The sequence below is a fragment of the Moschus berezovskii genome, chromosome 14 (assembly GCF_049115385.1).
Source record: "Moschus berezovskii isolate FMDL1 chromosome 14, NW_MosBer_1.0, whole genome shotgun sequence".
NCBI classification, from domain to species: domain Eukaryota; kingdom Metazoa; phylum Chordata; class Mammalia; order Artiodactyla; family Moschidae; genus Moschus; species Moschus berezovskii.
The window spans coordinates 35,645,962-35,658,754 of record NC_142473.1 but is presented as its reverse complement, the minus strand read 5'-3'; the positions used below and the strand labels follow the sequence as shown (position 1 = coordinate 35,658,754).

The 12,793-nt window shown below is 48.3% G+C and overlaps 1 protein-coding gene and 1 long non-coding RNA gene across 8 annotated transcripts in view; one reads left to right on the top strand and one right to left on the bottom strand.

Annotated features, from left to right (window-relative positions):
• Positions 1 to 12,793, bottom strand: part of GRIK4 (glutamate ionotropic receptor kainate type subunit 4) — a 392,975-nt gene that overhangs the window by 166,469 nt on the left and 213,713 nt on the right. For 4 of the 7 annotated variants that reach the window (XM_088843015.1, XM_088843018.1, XM_088843019.1 and 1 more), the window contains 3 exons: positions 4,914 to 5,011; positions 3,287 to 3,313; positions 187 to 352 (listed from right to left, as the gene is read on the bottom strand). In XM_088843015.1, the coding sequence (XP_088699141.1) occupies positions 187 to 352; positions 3,287 to 3,313; positions 4,914 to 5,011 (291 nt within the window). The remainder of the gene's footprint in view (positions 1 to 186; positions 353 to 3,286; positions 3,314 to 4,913; positions 5,012 to 12,793) is intronic. The other 3 variants (XM_088843016.1, XM_088843020.1, XM_088843022.1) reach the window with 1 other exon arrangement.
• On the top strand, positions 842 to 4,118 carry LOC129554446 (uncharacterized). Its single transcript, XR_008685600.2, has 3 exons — positions 842 to 949; positions 2,474 to 2,602; positions 4,056 to 4,118. It is a non-coding gene; the product is annotated as an uncharacterized LOC129554446 (long non-coding RNA).

Below are 12,793 nucleotides of genomic sequence, written 5' to 3'. Positions count from 1 at the left end.
GGACAAACAGCCAAGGACACCTGGGAAGGCCCGGATCCTCTGGTTATTGTCTCTAAGATCAGAAAGAGCCCTCCCCTGCGCGGTGTGGTCTCCAGCCAGGGAGGGGCAAACCAGTCGGGTTGGCACAGACAGGGCCTGACCGACAGGACCTGACTGTCCGGGCGCAGCCAGCCTGGGGAAACTTACATTCTGCTTTGGCACAGATGAGGCAGGCGGTGGTGCAGTTGAAGAAGTTCAGGACCCCAGCCACAGCCACGCTGATGTCGGTGTTGCTGGGGTGGAGGTTCAGGGTTGTGAATCTCTGGAACTGGAACTTGATAAACTCCTCTGGGGCCACTTTGAAATGAGGGACCTGGGAGGAGGAGCAAAAAAAAAAAAACGGGTGGCGGGGAAGATTGGAGAACGAGTGAGAGCAAGAGAAAAGAGGGACAGGTGCGGTAAGGCTGCAGAGGGCGGATTATCCCATGAGCGACCTTTGCCCGGTCGGACATGGGGCTTGTGGGGGTCAGGGCACCCACGCCATAGGGGGAAGATGAGATGGCATCTCTGACAAAGCTTGGGACCCAGGATGGGAAACCGTGCAGCCAGAGACCTGGATAAAAGGACTGTGGACTGTGGAACAGAGTTCTGTGGCCCCGAGAAGGCAAAACAATAGGTCTTTATTTTCAGCTGCCCACTGCCAGGCAGAGAGACAAAGGGCTCTTGAAGGCATAATCCTTATATTATTTGTAGTTAATGAATCAGAGCAGAGATGGCAAAAACAGAAAAATATTGCCCTAGGGACTAACCAAGGGGCCCCCTCAACCTAGCCTGGCCAACAGATGTATAAACCAGCTCCAGACAAAATTTCTAGGTGAAAGCCTGGGATGTGTTCCTCGGAAGACACACGTGACGATGGGAACCGCTGCACGGCTGGGAAACCAACTAGAGAGCCTCTGAATGGAGCCAGGTAAATAAATACCTGCTTTGGCTTCATTAGGACAGTGTCAGGTTCCCTCTGCATCTATTACTGACATTTCCGGGAGGCACTGCCCCTGCCTTCTGCCTCTGTTCTCCCAGAAATAGATATTAACAGGCTGTGATGGCTGCTTTATTGGCGGCTTAGGCTATTGGGTAGGTAATAGGAAAGTTAAAATGTAATAAGCTGCCATCCTCCTTGATTGCATTCTGTCACCCTGGTACCCAGGGCCAGAAGAGCTAAAGGCTGTCTGTGTTTCTACCAGAGATGGGGCTGAAACTTCATCCCTCATGCTCACTTAGGGTGCCCAATGTAAGGGCCAGGTTACTATGAGTGCACATTCAAACTAACGTGAAAGTGAGCAAGATTGGGGGTAGACAGCAAGAAGAACTCCCCGATAGTGAACTGGTTGGTTCCTAGACTGGGTTATTCAGGCACGATTGCAGAAATAGTCTCTGCCTGGGCTAGCCCAGAGTCTAGGATGATGTTGACACGGTCTCTGGAAAATTCTGCTAACATATCCTTTTAAGCTTCTGGAAGAAGTCAGCCAGAGACCAGAGTTCCCCTGAGACTGGGATGAGGGGAGGGTAAAGACTTAGCAGAAACTAGGGAGAAAATTCCTGAATTCAACTAGAATTAGCCCTTTAACCATAGAGAGAAGGCAACCAATATTTTCCAGCAGAGATTGAAAAGCATAGCACTGGGGAGAGAGCCTGATGAGTAATGACAGAAGATGTTGAGAAGTGACATTGACCTGGGGTGTGTCATTAGGGGTCTTTCTTCCCACCGATATTTTGCAACCCTTACAATCTGTCTTAAATGAATCATAAATGAACTGTGAATGGAAAAAAGTTCACAGAGGGGTAAGCTGGAGGCCCAGGGCTGGGCAGGGTAGCCAGGCTGGCTGGCTCACACACTTGAGGATCTCTGCCCAAGGCCCTCCCTGTGTGGCCATCCAGCCTACTGGGTTCCATCAGCAGTTAACTTACCCCCCATAGAAAGCACCTTTAGAGATTCCCATGGATCTACGGATCCCAGAAATGGAGTAGGAAAAGACTCAGGAAAGTGAAGGCTCAGAAGAAAGAGTTTTCGAGTTTGGGTTTGCATCCAGGTTCTGCTGTGTGATTTGGGACAAACTGCTTAGCCTCTCTAGGTTTCATTCATATGGAGAAACAACAGTTATTTCTTGAGCTTTGGGAGGATAAAATGAGACCCTGTGTGTGAAGCATGTACTAGCTGAGTGCCTAACATGTGGGACAAAGGCAATGTCTTTTCTCCTTCCCTTTTCCCTTTCTTCCCAAATCTTGGGGCTGCATGTACAGGGGGTGAGGGTTGAGGGGTGTCCCTAGGAAGGGGCTGGTGGGAAGTCTCCCATAGTCCAGCATCTTAAATGCTGCTGTTGAAGCAGCCAGACACTCTGATGGGTCCAGGTGGGGATGGCCAGGCCAGACCTGCTGACTCTCTCTTGGACAAAAATCAATCGGTAATTGATCTGCAATTACAAATGCATCCCAGGACATCACCATGGAGGTGTGGATCACGGGAAGAGGTGAGCAGCCTGGAGGAGAAGGGCAGTGAGGCAGAAAGCCACCAGCCACAGGACCTGCAGAGATGTTAGCAGCATTTAAAGGGATGAACTCCTCGGTGAGGACTCCATTTCTTTTTCCTGAAGCTGAGGGGAATCAGTGTAAGGCAGTTCAGTCTCATAAAATATTAAAAGAAATGCATAATCTGAATGGAAAGGAAAGGTTGCTCTGAAAGGAACATGACCAGACAGATGAGGGCTAACTGTCTGGTGGTTCCCTGGGCAGCACAGCCTATCTGGCTGGTCAATGACATGGGGTCCCTGGCAGCGGGATGGGAAGATGGGTGCAACTCGGGGTCTCCGCCTCTGGCCTGAAATGCCAGGCGGGGTTAAAGGATGTGATTGCTGAGACAAAATAACCACTGAACCTCAAGAGGAGGCCATTCTGGAGTGGAAACTGGGGGGAATGACTGCAGGGGACAGAGATGAAAGTGCTGGGGAGGAGGGAGAGGGGAGAAAATAAAAAAGAGAAGACAAGAGACAATGGGTAGCTTGGCAGCCTCACTTGGTGAAGATCACAGTGAGCTGGAAGTAACAGCCTGCCATAGATGTGAGCTGTTACTTGGAGCCAGCGAGAAAGATTTAAATTAAACATCAGGTCCAGCTCACGGGGGCTGAGGGCTGTGAGATGCTGGAAGGGACTGCGGTGGGACAGAAGCTCTTTTTTTGGCCTGGGCTGGCGCAGGAGTCATCTTTGAGGATGGCTGGGAGTAGGGATGGGGAGTAGCCAGCACAAACCTTACCTCCGGCATGAAGCTCAGGGGCTCCACCTATAGGGAGGGGTAAGAAAGACCCATTGCAGGACCGGGGCTGGGACCACAGGGCATTCTACTGTGCTGGTACCAATTCTTAGAGTGGGCTCATAACACAGAGAAGATTCAATGTTCTTCTCAAAGCCTTGGGGACTCACCAAGCCCTCTGATCGTAAGAGAAGTGCAGGCATCAAGGAAGTGGCTTCCAGAGAGCCTCCTGGGGTGGGCAGAGGTCAATATGCTGCTCCACTGCCTCCGTGAGGGCAACTCACAAAGCACGTGACCCGTCCTGCTGTAAGAAATGGACCCTCCCAAAGCTAAAGCTTCTGGAAGTCTCAGCCTCCAGGCTCCTATGACAGGTGCAAGACTGACCATTCCATTCCCCAGTCCCTCTGCTCTGCCCCCTCCCCAGCTCCTGACCATCAAGCTCCATCTGTTCCCAAAAGACCTGTCTAGAAGTCCACTGGGAGGCCACGGTGTCACTTTGCCACCATCTCCCAGGAATATATCTGAAGGGGAAGGACTGATTGATTACAAGAAGGACTAGGAAAGCTTCCAGCAGTAGAATCTCTGAAGGTTCCAGTTTCTTTTCTCCTTTGGGAAAAGGAGGGAGAGAGTTGTTGGAAAAGGGAGCAAACCTTCTCTCAGAAACTCATGCCCAAGCATCTTCTTTTTCTCTCTTTTACATTATTTTACCCATTAAGATTTTAATATAGGTGTAAATAATTCTCGTTTTAAAAGTTTCCATTTTCTTTTTTAGAATAAAGATTTAGTGTGCAAATATAGTCCAAAGCTTCGCCCTGTCATTTCCCTAAGAATCGAGCATTTTTATCTCCTGGAGAACAAGAACTAGAGGGAATGGACACAACACTTTAGAGAAATAAACATTGGAACTGGTGAATGAAGAAGAAAGCAAAATGAAATCTCTTTTCTAGAGAACTTATGAAATAGAAGTAAGTTTTCAAACTTCATTTCAGCACTAAAATGTAGCAAGTGGAACTGTTAGTCACTCCATCGTGTCTGACTCTTTGTGACTCATGGACTATAGACTGCCAGGCTCCTCTGTCCATGGGATTCTCCAGGCAAGAATACTGGAGTGGGTTGCCAAGCCCTTCTCCAGGGGATCTTCGCGAGCCAGGGATCAAACCTGGATCTCCTACATCATTGGCAACTTCTTTACCATCTGAACCACCAGGGAAGCCCCCAAATGTAGCAAGGCCTGGCCCCAAAGGCATTCCTCCCCAGAATCCCAATATCTAAACAGATATTCTGGAACATTCTTGTGGGACTCAGACTTTAGCCCTCTCAGCCTCCCCTGGACCACCCTCCCCAGCCTCTCCCTCTACTCTCATCCACCAAGGGACCCCCTCTGCCCTGCCCGCCACAGGGCCCCAAGACTCGGAAGAGCTCAGCTTGAATGCCTTGTTATGAAACTTTTCCTCTGAGTCCCCTCCATCCAAACAAACTGAAAAAAGTAAGTGCCTACCAAGGCCCACTTCTTTTATTTGTATGGTTGTTATTAGTGACACCACCATCCTTAAGAGTCCATGATTTCTCTGGGCTCAAGGCACAGGCTGCCAGCCCACAGAGAGTGCCCCCAGCCCACCCCAGCACTCACCTCCTTCTCCCCACAGATGTTGCTGATGATGGAGCTGGAGGCTGGGCTGGAGGATGGTCCCAGGACAGCGACCACGCCCTTGGGGAGAATCTGACACACTGCAGCCAGCAGCAGGACAGAGCGTGGGGAGCAGGAAAGGAAACAAGGTGCTCATCAGGTAGGGCGTGGACTTCAGCCTCAAGTCCTCTGATCTTCCCCTGATGGCCCCTCACCTCCCACCCACCCGCATCCTGGTCCCCTCTTCCATCCTTCCAAACCCAGCGCCTCTCGTCCCCTGGACCACTGGGCTCCAGGACATTTTTATTAGAGTTTATGGATGGCATTAAATGAGGAAGTGACCTAGGTTATTTCAACATATGGCCTCCGCCAACAGGATGTATAAATTGTCTGGGCTGTCACAGAAGGACGGAAGTGCACGGTGAAAACCTGCACATCGCTCCCCCGCCCTCCCCTGGCCTGGCCTGTGGGATGGGTGCTGGGAGCCCGGACACGGCTGCTGCAGGGGCCGAGGACTCAGTTCACAGAAGAGCCAGCCGGCGTACAATCTATTACTCCCCACCTCCCTGAAAGAGAGAGTCTAGAGAGCAGGAAAGGCAGACAAGCAGAGAGATGAAAGACAGTGAGGATGCTGCAGGCAGACAGAAGAAAGCGGCTCAGTGAAGGTTAAGGGGAGCAGGAGAGAGAGCAGGAGAAAACGAGAGAGTGCAGAGAGAAGCCCCATCTTTCAATGCCACTCACCTTTCGCCCGGCCTGGAACCTGACCCAACCTACCCCCCACCTTCCCTGAACCCAGCAGGTGCTTTCCTGACCAACCAGCACACTCTATGACCTTGTACCTCTCCGGGGGGAGACAGCCGTCACCCATCTCCCCTGGATGCTCGCTCACTCACATGTCAAGGAGCATCTCAAATGCCACCTCCTCCTTACCCTTGCCTACCTCCTCTAAGTGGAATTCATCCTCCCCGGGGCTCCGAGGCCCATGGATTGTCCCCTGGTTCTAAGACACTTGTAAATGGGTCAGTTTCAGTTTGCCGTTTAGACATGTTACTCTTCTCACTAGATTTCAAACCCCTTTAAGGCAGAGCTGAGCCATATTTATCTCTAAATCCCCATTTGACGTTTCCCTGTCTCCAGCACGATGTTTCTTCCAGGGGCCCAGTTCAAGTTTGTTGAATGAATGACTGGGTGGATGAGGCACGTGGTCGGAAGAGGAGAGAATGTAAGATTTTAAAATGCTACAGGTTGAGAAAGGAAGTGAGGGAAAAAGGAGAAAACAGATGCAGAGAGAACGTGGGACGAGTCTCAAGACACCCGCGGTGATACGAGAACCAAAGAGCCGCCCCTCAGATTATGCTCCGTGATTCCCAGCTGTACTGTAAGACGTCCTGCCCTACAAAACTCAAAGCCTGGCTCTGGACACATTTTCCTCCTACTCAACATCAAGAGTCAGGGCAGGGACTTCCCTGGTGGTCCAGTGAAGAAGAATCTGCCTGCCAGTGCAGGGGACACGGGTTCGATCCCTGGTCCAGGAAGATTCCAGATTCCTTGGGTCAACTAGGCCCATGAGTCACAACAGCGGAGCCCGCGCCACAAGAGAAGCCACAGGAGTGAGAAGCTCGCACACCATAACCGGAGATTGGCCCTCGCTCGCCGCGACTAGAGAAAGCCTGTGCGCAGCGACGAAAACTCAGGGCCGCCAAAAACAAATAAACAAAAATTTAAAAAGCGCCGAAGCACACTGAGGTTAAGGAATCAGCCCAAGGATCCTAGTGGAGTCAACTGCAAAGCCACACCTGCAACCTGGATGCTCTCTCTCCTAAAGCAGAGTCCTAACCACTGGCCTGAACAGCCGAGGCCTGGCTCTCATGGGGCACGGGCGGTGGGCAGAGCACCAGGGTTCAAATCCTGGTGCCGTGGTTTATCACACAAACAATAGATCTGTGGGGGTCTTCTTTCGGCCCGAGGCACAGGCAGGGGTCCAATCAATACAGTGTCACAGATCTCAGCTGATGGACATGCTGTGGGCGGTGGGTGCCTGGGGGGGGCTCATCAGTACTGTCAGAACCATCCCCAGAGACGGAGTAGCTGTGGGCCTGCTTTACGATTGTTTTTTTAAGTATTTAATCTTATTCAAGTGCACCGGGTCTTAGGTGCAGCACGTGGGATCTTCGCTGTTCATTGCAGCATGCAGGATCTTTATTTGTGGCATGTGGCATTCCTGGTTCCCTGATGAGGGGTGGAACCCAGACCCCCTGCATTAGCAGCATGGAGTCTCAGCCACCGGACCACCAGGGAAGTCCAGGGCAAGATTTACCTTTGGAGAACGCTCATCAAAGTTCACTTCCACGGAAGTTAGAGCACGTGATCTCAGCCAATTCAACTCTTACAGCCAGCGAGGGGCTCTGAGTTCACTGGCCATCAAATTCCAGCAGACCCAGGGCTGAAGCTCAGTTCCTGACTTTACCAATAAGGAAACAGCATCTGAGGGATGTTAAGCGACACCCATGAAGTCACACACCTGATAAAGGTCAGAGTCAGTGTTGGAATTCAAGTCTGCTGTGATTGCCCCGCTGCTCGCAGCCACCTTCCGTGTCTGCCCTCCTCCTTGCAGCCACTTCGTCCACCTCTGTTCAACTCCTTACAGACCAGGTCCCCACCCCTTGTCATTCTGCTGTACCTGCTTCCCCACGGTCACCAAGGACCTCTTGGCAGTTCTTATCTCTCTTTTGCAGCATTTGACGCTACCGATTACATTCATTCGTTTGAATTTCATGATACCTTCTGGTCCTGATTCTCATCTGCTTTTCTGAAAGGGGTTTCTCACTTCCTTGGCCACTGCCTCTTCCCTCTGCTCCCCACTAAATTTAGATGTTGTCCATGCCTCACCCTCCCTGGGCAATCTCATCCTTAGCTGTGGCCTCCACTCATCTCTGCCCAGGCGACCCTACACTCTGACAGATGTCCTGGGTTTAAAACAAGTTCCAACCACCTGCTGGGTGCTGCCCTAGGGACTTGCCTCTGGTGTCCTGCAGTAAGCATATCAGTACCACTCTAAGTGTGTGTGTGTGCTCAGTCATGTCTGACTCTTTGCGACCCCACGGACTGTAGTCCACTGTAGTCCAATCAAAAGGACTCTTAAGATTATTCCCAATACATCATGTCTGTTATATACTTTTAATATATAATCTGACTTGATCACCATGCTTTCAGGAAGATTCATTAGTACCCCCACTTTACAGATGGGGAAACTGAGGCTTAGAAAAATTAAGTAGCTTGATCAAAGTCACACAGGTCATATATGATAGTGTCAGGCTTGAATTTAAAGCTCCATCTGGGTTTCCCCGGTGCCTCAGATGGTAAAGAATTTTCTTGAAATGCGGGAGGCCCAGGTTCAATCCCTGGGTCAGGAAGATTCCCCTGGAGAAGAAAATGGCAACCCACTCCAGCATTCTTACCCGGAGAATTCCATGGACAGAGGAGCCTGGCAGGCTATAGTCTATGGAGTCGCAAAGAGTCGGACATGATTGAATGAGCAACACTTTCACTTTGGGCGTCAAAGCCCAAACTCCTAACCACTTCATTTTACCATCCCCTCGCCTCCCCCACCTTAGCTCCTGAAGTTCAAACCGTGTTCTCTTTGACTCTTCCTTGCCTTCTCTCACTGAATCTATTCACGAGCTACAGCAGCCCGCAGCCAGGTTCTGACCATTTGACCTGCTCACCCCCCACCATCCTCTCCTTCTCACTCCCATCACCAGTTCCATCAGCCCTCTTACTACCTGCCTCCTAAAGGCTTTCTCTGGATTCTTCATATCCAATCCGTTCTCCAAACCAAGGCCAATTATAATCCTAAACATATGTCTGTGTGCTCCTACAGACCAGAAAGCTTGTCTTATTTATCTCTGTGCCCTCCACACCGAGCAGGGTGGGACTCAAGAATTATGTGCTCAATAAATAGCCACTGAACCACACTGGAACCCACTCAACTCTTACCACAGAAAATTGGAAATAAACTAAATGTCCCATCATAAGGAAATAGTTATCTAAACTGTGGGTCATATACCCAAGTGGAATATTACTTAGGCATTTAAAATGCTTATGAACAGTTTATAATAGTATTAAAAATATTTATGAAATAATATTAAGAGAAAGAAGCAGGATATAAAATTATATGTGTATTTATATGAAGGTTACAAGTAAGCAAACACAGAAAATAGTTAGGCACTGAGGAGTGATTGGAAGAAGAGGTTATTAAAACCCATATTTATTAAGTGCTAATTATGGCCCATTCTAAGCACTTCATGTGAACTGACTTAATTCTGGAAACAACCTGATGAGAGAGCTACTATCATCTCACCTTCATTTTACAGATAAGAAAACAGAAAAGTTAAAGGGCAGAGTCAGGATTCAAACCCCCAACCCCTAACTCCAGGGTCAGTTCCTTAACCACCGTACCACACCACCTCCCTCGGCCACGAGTGATTAACCGAGATTGCAGTAGAGATTGCCTCGACCAGTGGAACACTAAATGATGCTCTTTTTTCCTTCTCTCTACTTTCTAATATAAATGGGCGTGTATTCCTTTCATAACACATCATTATAAAAAATAAAATTTCATTATCAAAAAATGTCTTCTGATGAACAAGTAAACTCCAGACGGGTCTGATCTCAAGATATGACCCTTCTGGCCCTTTCTCCCATCACGTCGCCTCTCATTTCACACAAGCTCACCTGGTTCACACTCCGCAATTTCTTACCTGAGCCTGTTCCAAGCTGCTCTCTATGACCAGCAGTCTTAACCCTGCTGCCTGAGATCTATGGGCAGAAGTCAGTGGTCTGTGAACGTTTGGGGGAAGAAAAATGGCATTATTTTCTCTAACCCCTAACTGAAATTTAGCATCCCCTTCAATTTGGAATAGAGGCCATAAACCACAGTATATTAACAGTAACTGTGACTCTGTCATTGATAGACATCACAAGTGTTTTCAGATCATATTATAGTATTGCACAGATCTTGAAATACCATTCATATTCATAATTACTTTGAAATTACACTAGTAGTTAGACCTGATCCTAGGTCTGGCTATTGAGTACATTAATAAAGAAATACATATATTTATATATCACTATCAAAATATTTTAACTGCATGTCTGTCACAGGAAAGAGAGTGGAGCTCAAAAGCATGGGTCACATTCCAGGTCATGTCAGAGACCCTGGGACGGCTGCCAAGTGTGGGTTCCTGGATTCACACCAGAGAGAATTCAAAAGCGAGTCACAGCAAAGTGAAAGAAGCTTTAGTCACAGAGTAAACACACTCTACAGGCAGAGTGCACGCCACCTCGGAAGACAAGAGAGGCTCCAGGGTAAGGGGTGGTCAGTTTTTAACGGGGTGGGTAACTTCACAGGCTAAATCCCTTATGATTATACAGTGGAAGTGAGAAATAGATTTAAGGGGCTAGATCTGATAGATAGAGTGCCTGATGAACTCTGGACGGAGGTTCGTGACATTGTACAGGAGACAGGGACCAAGACCATCCCCATGGAAAAGAAATGCAAAAAAGCAAAATGGCTGTCTGAGGAGGCCTTACAAATAGCTGTGAAAAGAAGAGAAGCGAAAAGCAAAGGAGAAAAGGAAAGATATGAGCATCTGAATGCAGAGTTCCAAAGAATAGCAAAGAAAGATAAGAAAGGCTTCCTCAGCAATCAATGCAAAGAACTAGAGGAAAACAACAGAATAGGAAAAACAAGAGATCTTTTCAAGAAAATTAGAGATACCAAGGGAACATTTCATGCAAAGATGGGCTCGGTAAAGGACAGAAATGGTGTGGACCTAAAAGAAGCAGAAGATATTAAAAAGAGGTGGCAGGAATACACAGAACTGTTCAAAAAAGATCTTTATGACCCAGATAATCACGATGGCGTGATCACTCACCTAGAGCCAGACATCTTTGAATGTGAAGTCAAGTGGGCCTTAGGAAGCATCACTACGAACAAAGCTAGTGAAGCTGATGGCATTCCAGTTGAGCTATTTCAAATCCTGAAAGATGATGCTGTGAAAGTGCTGCACTCAATATGCCAGCAAATTTGGAAAACTCAGCTGTGGCCACAGGACTGGAAAAGGTCAGTTTTCATTCCAATCCCAAAGAAAGGCAATGCCAAAGAATGCTCAAGCTACCACACAATTGCACTCATCTCACACGCTAGTAAAGTCATGCTCAAAATTCTCCAAGCCAGGCTTCAGCAATATGTGAACCGTGAACTTCCAGAGGTTCAAGCAAGTTTTAGAAAAGGCAGAGGCACCAGAGATCAAATTGCCAACATCTGCTTGGTCATGGAGAAAGCAAGAGAGTTCCAGAAAAACATCTATTTCTGCTTCATTGACTATGCCAAAGCCTTTGACTGTGTGGATCACAATAAACTGTGGAACATTCTGAAAGAGATGGGAATCCCAGACCACCTGACCTGCCTCTTGAGAAACCTGTATGCAGGTCAGGAAGCAACAGTTAGAACTGGACATGGAACAACAGACTGGTTCCAAATAGGAAAAGGAGTACGTCAAGGTTGTATATTGTCATCCTGCTTATTTAACTTCTATGCAGAGTACATCATGAGGAACGCTGGGCTGGAAGAAGCACAAGCTGGAATCAAGATTTCTGGGAGAAATATCAATAACCTCAGATATGCAGATAACACCAGCCTAATGGCAGAAAGTGAAGAGGAACTCAAAAGCCTCTTGATGAAAGTGAAAGAGGAGAGTGAAAAAGTTGGCTTGAAGCTCAACATTCAGAAAACAAAGATCATGGCATCTGGTCCCATCACTTCATGGGAAAAAATGGAGAAACAGTGGAAACAGTGTCAGACTTTATTTTTTTGGGCTCCAAAATCACTGTGGATGCTGATTGCAGCCATGAAATTAAAAGACACTTACTCCTTGGAAGGAAAGTTATGACCAACCTATATAGCATATTAAAAAGCAGAGACATTACTTTGCCAACCAAGATCCATCTAGTCAAGGCTATGGTTTTTCCAGTGGTCATGTATGGATGTGAGAGTTGGACTGTGAAGAAAGCTGATGGCCGAAGAATTGATGCTTTTGAACTGTGGTGCTGGAGAAGACTCTTGAGAGTCCCTTGGACTGCAAGGAGATCCAACCAGTCCATTCTAGAGGAGATCAATCCTGGGTGTTCATTGGAAGGACTGATGCTAAAGCTGAAACTCCAATACCTTGGCCACCTCATGGAACGAGTTGACTCACTGGAAAAGATTCTGATGCTGGGAGGGATTGGGGGCAGGAGGAGAAGGGGACGACAGAGAATGAGATGGCTGGGTGGCATCACCGACTCGATAGACATGAGTTTGAGTGAACTCCGGGAGTTGGTGATGGACAGGGAGGCCTGGCGTGCTGTGATTCCTGGGGTTGCAAAGAGTAGGACACGACTGAGTGACTGAACTGAATGAGTGGGAGGAGTATTCCAGCTATTTGGGGGATGCATGGGTGATCAGTTGCATCCGACTCTGCAGCCCTATTGACTGTAGCCACCAGGCTCCTTTGTCCATGGGATTTTCCCGACAAACATACTGGAGTTGGTTGCCATTTCCTTTTCCAGGGTTGCTTCCTGACCCCAGGGATGGAATTTACACCTCCTGCATAGCCATTGAGGAAGACCAACTTGGGGGAAGGAATGGGATTAGGGAAGGGGTGGGGATTTTCGGAAATTGGACCACTGCCCACTTTTTGACCTTTTGTGGTTGTCCTTGGAAACATCATGGTGCCTGGGGTGTGTAAATTAGCTTGCGATGTGTTACAATCAGCATATACTGAGGCTCGAGGTCAAGTGGAAGGGGCTTTTCTGTCATCTTGGATCTAGTTCATTCTAAT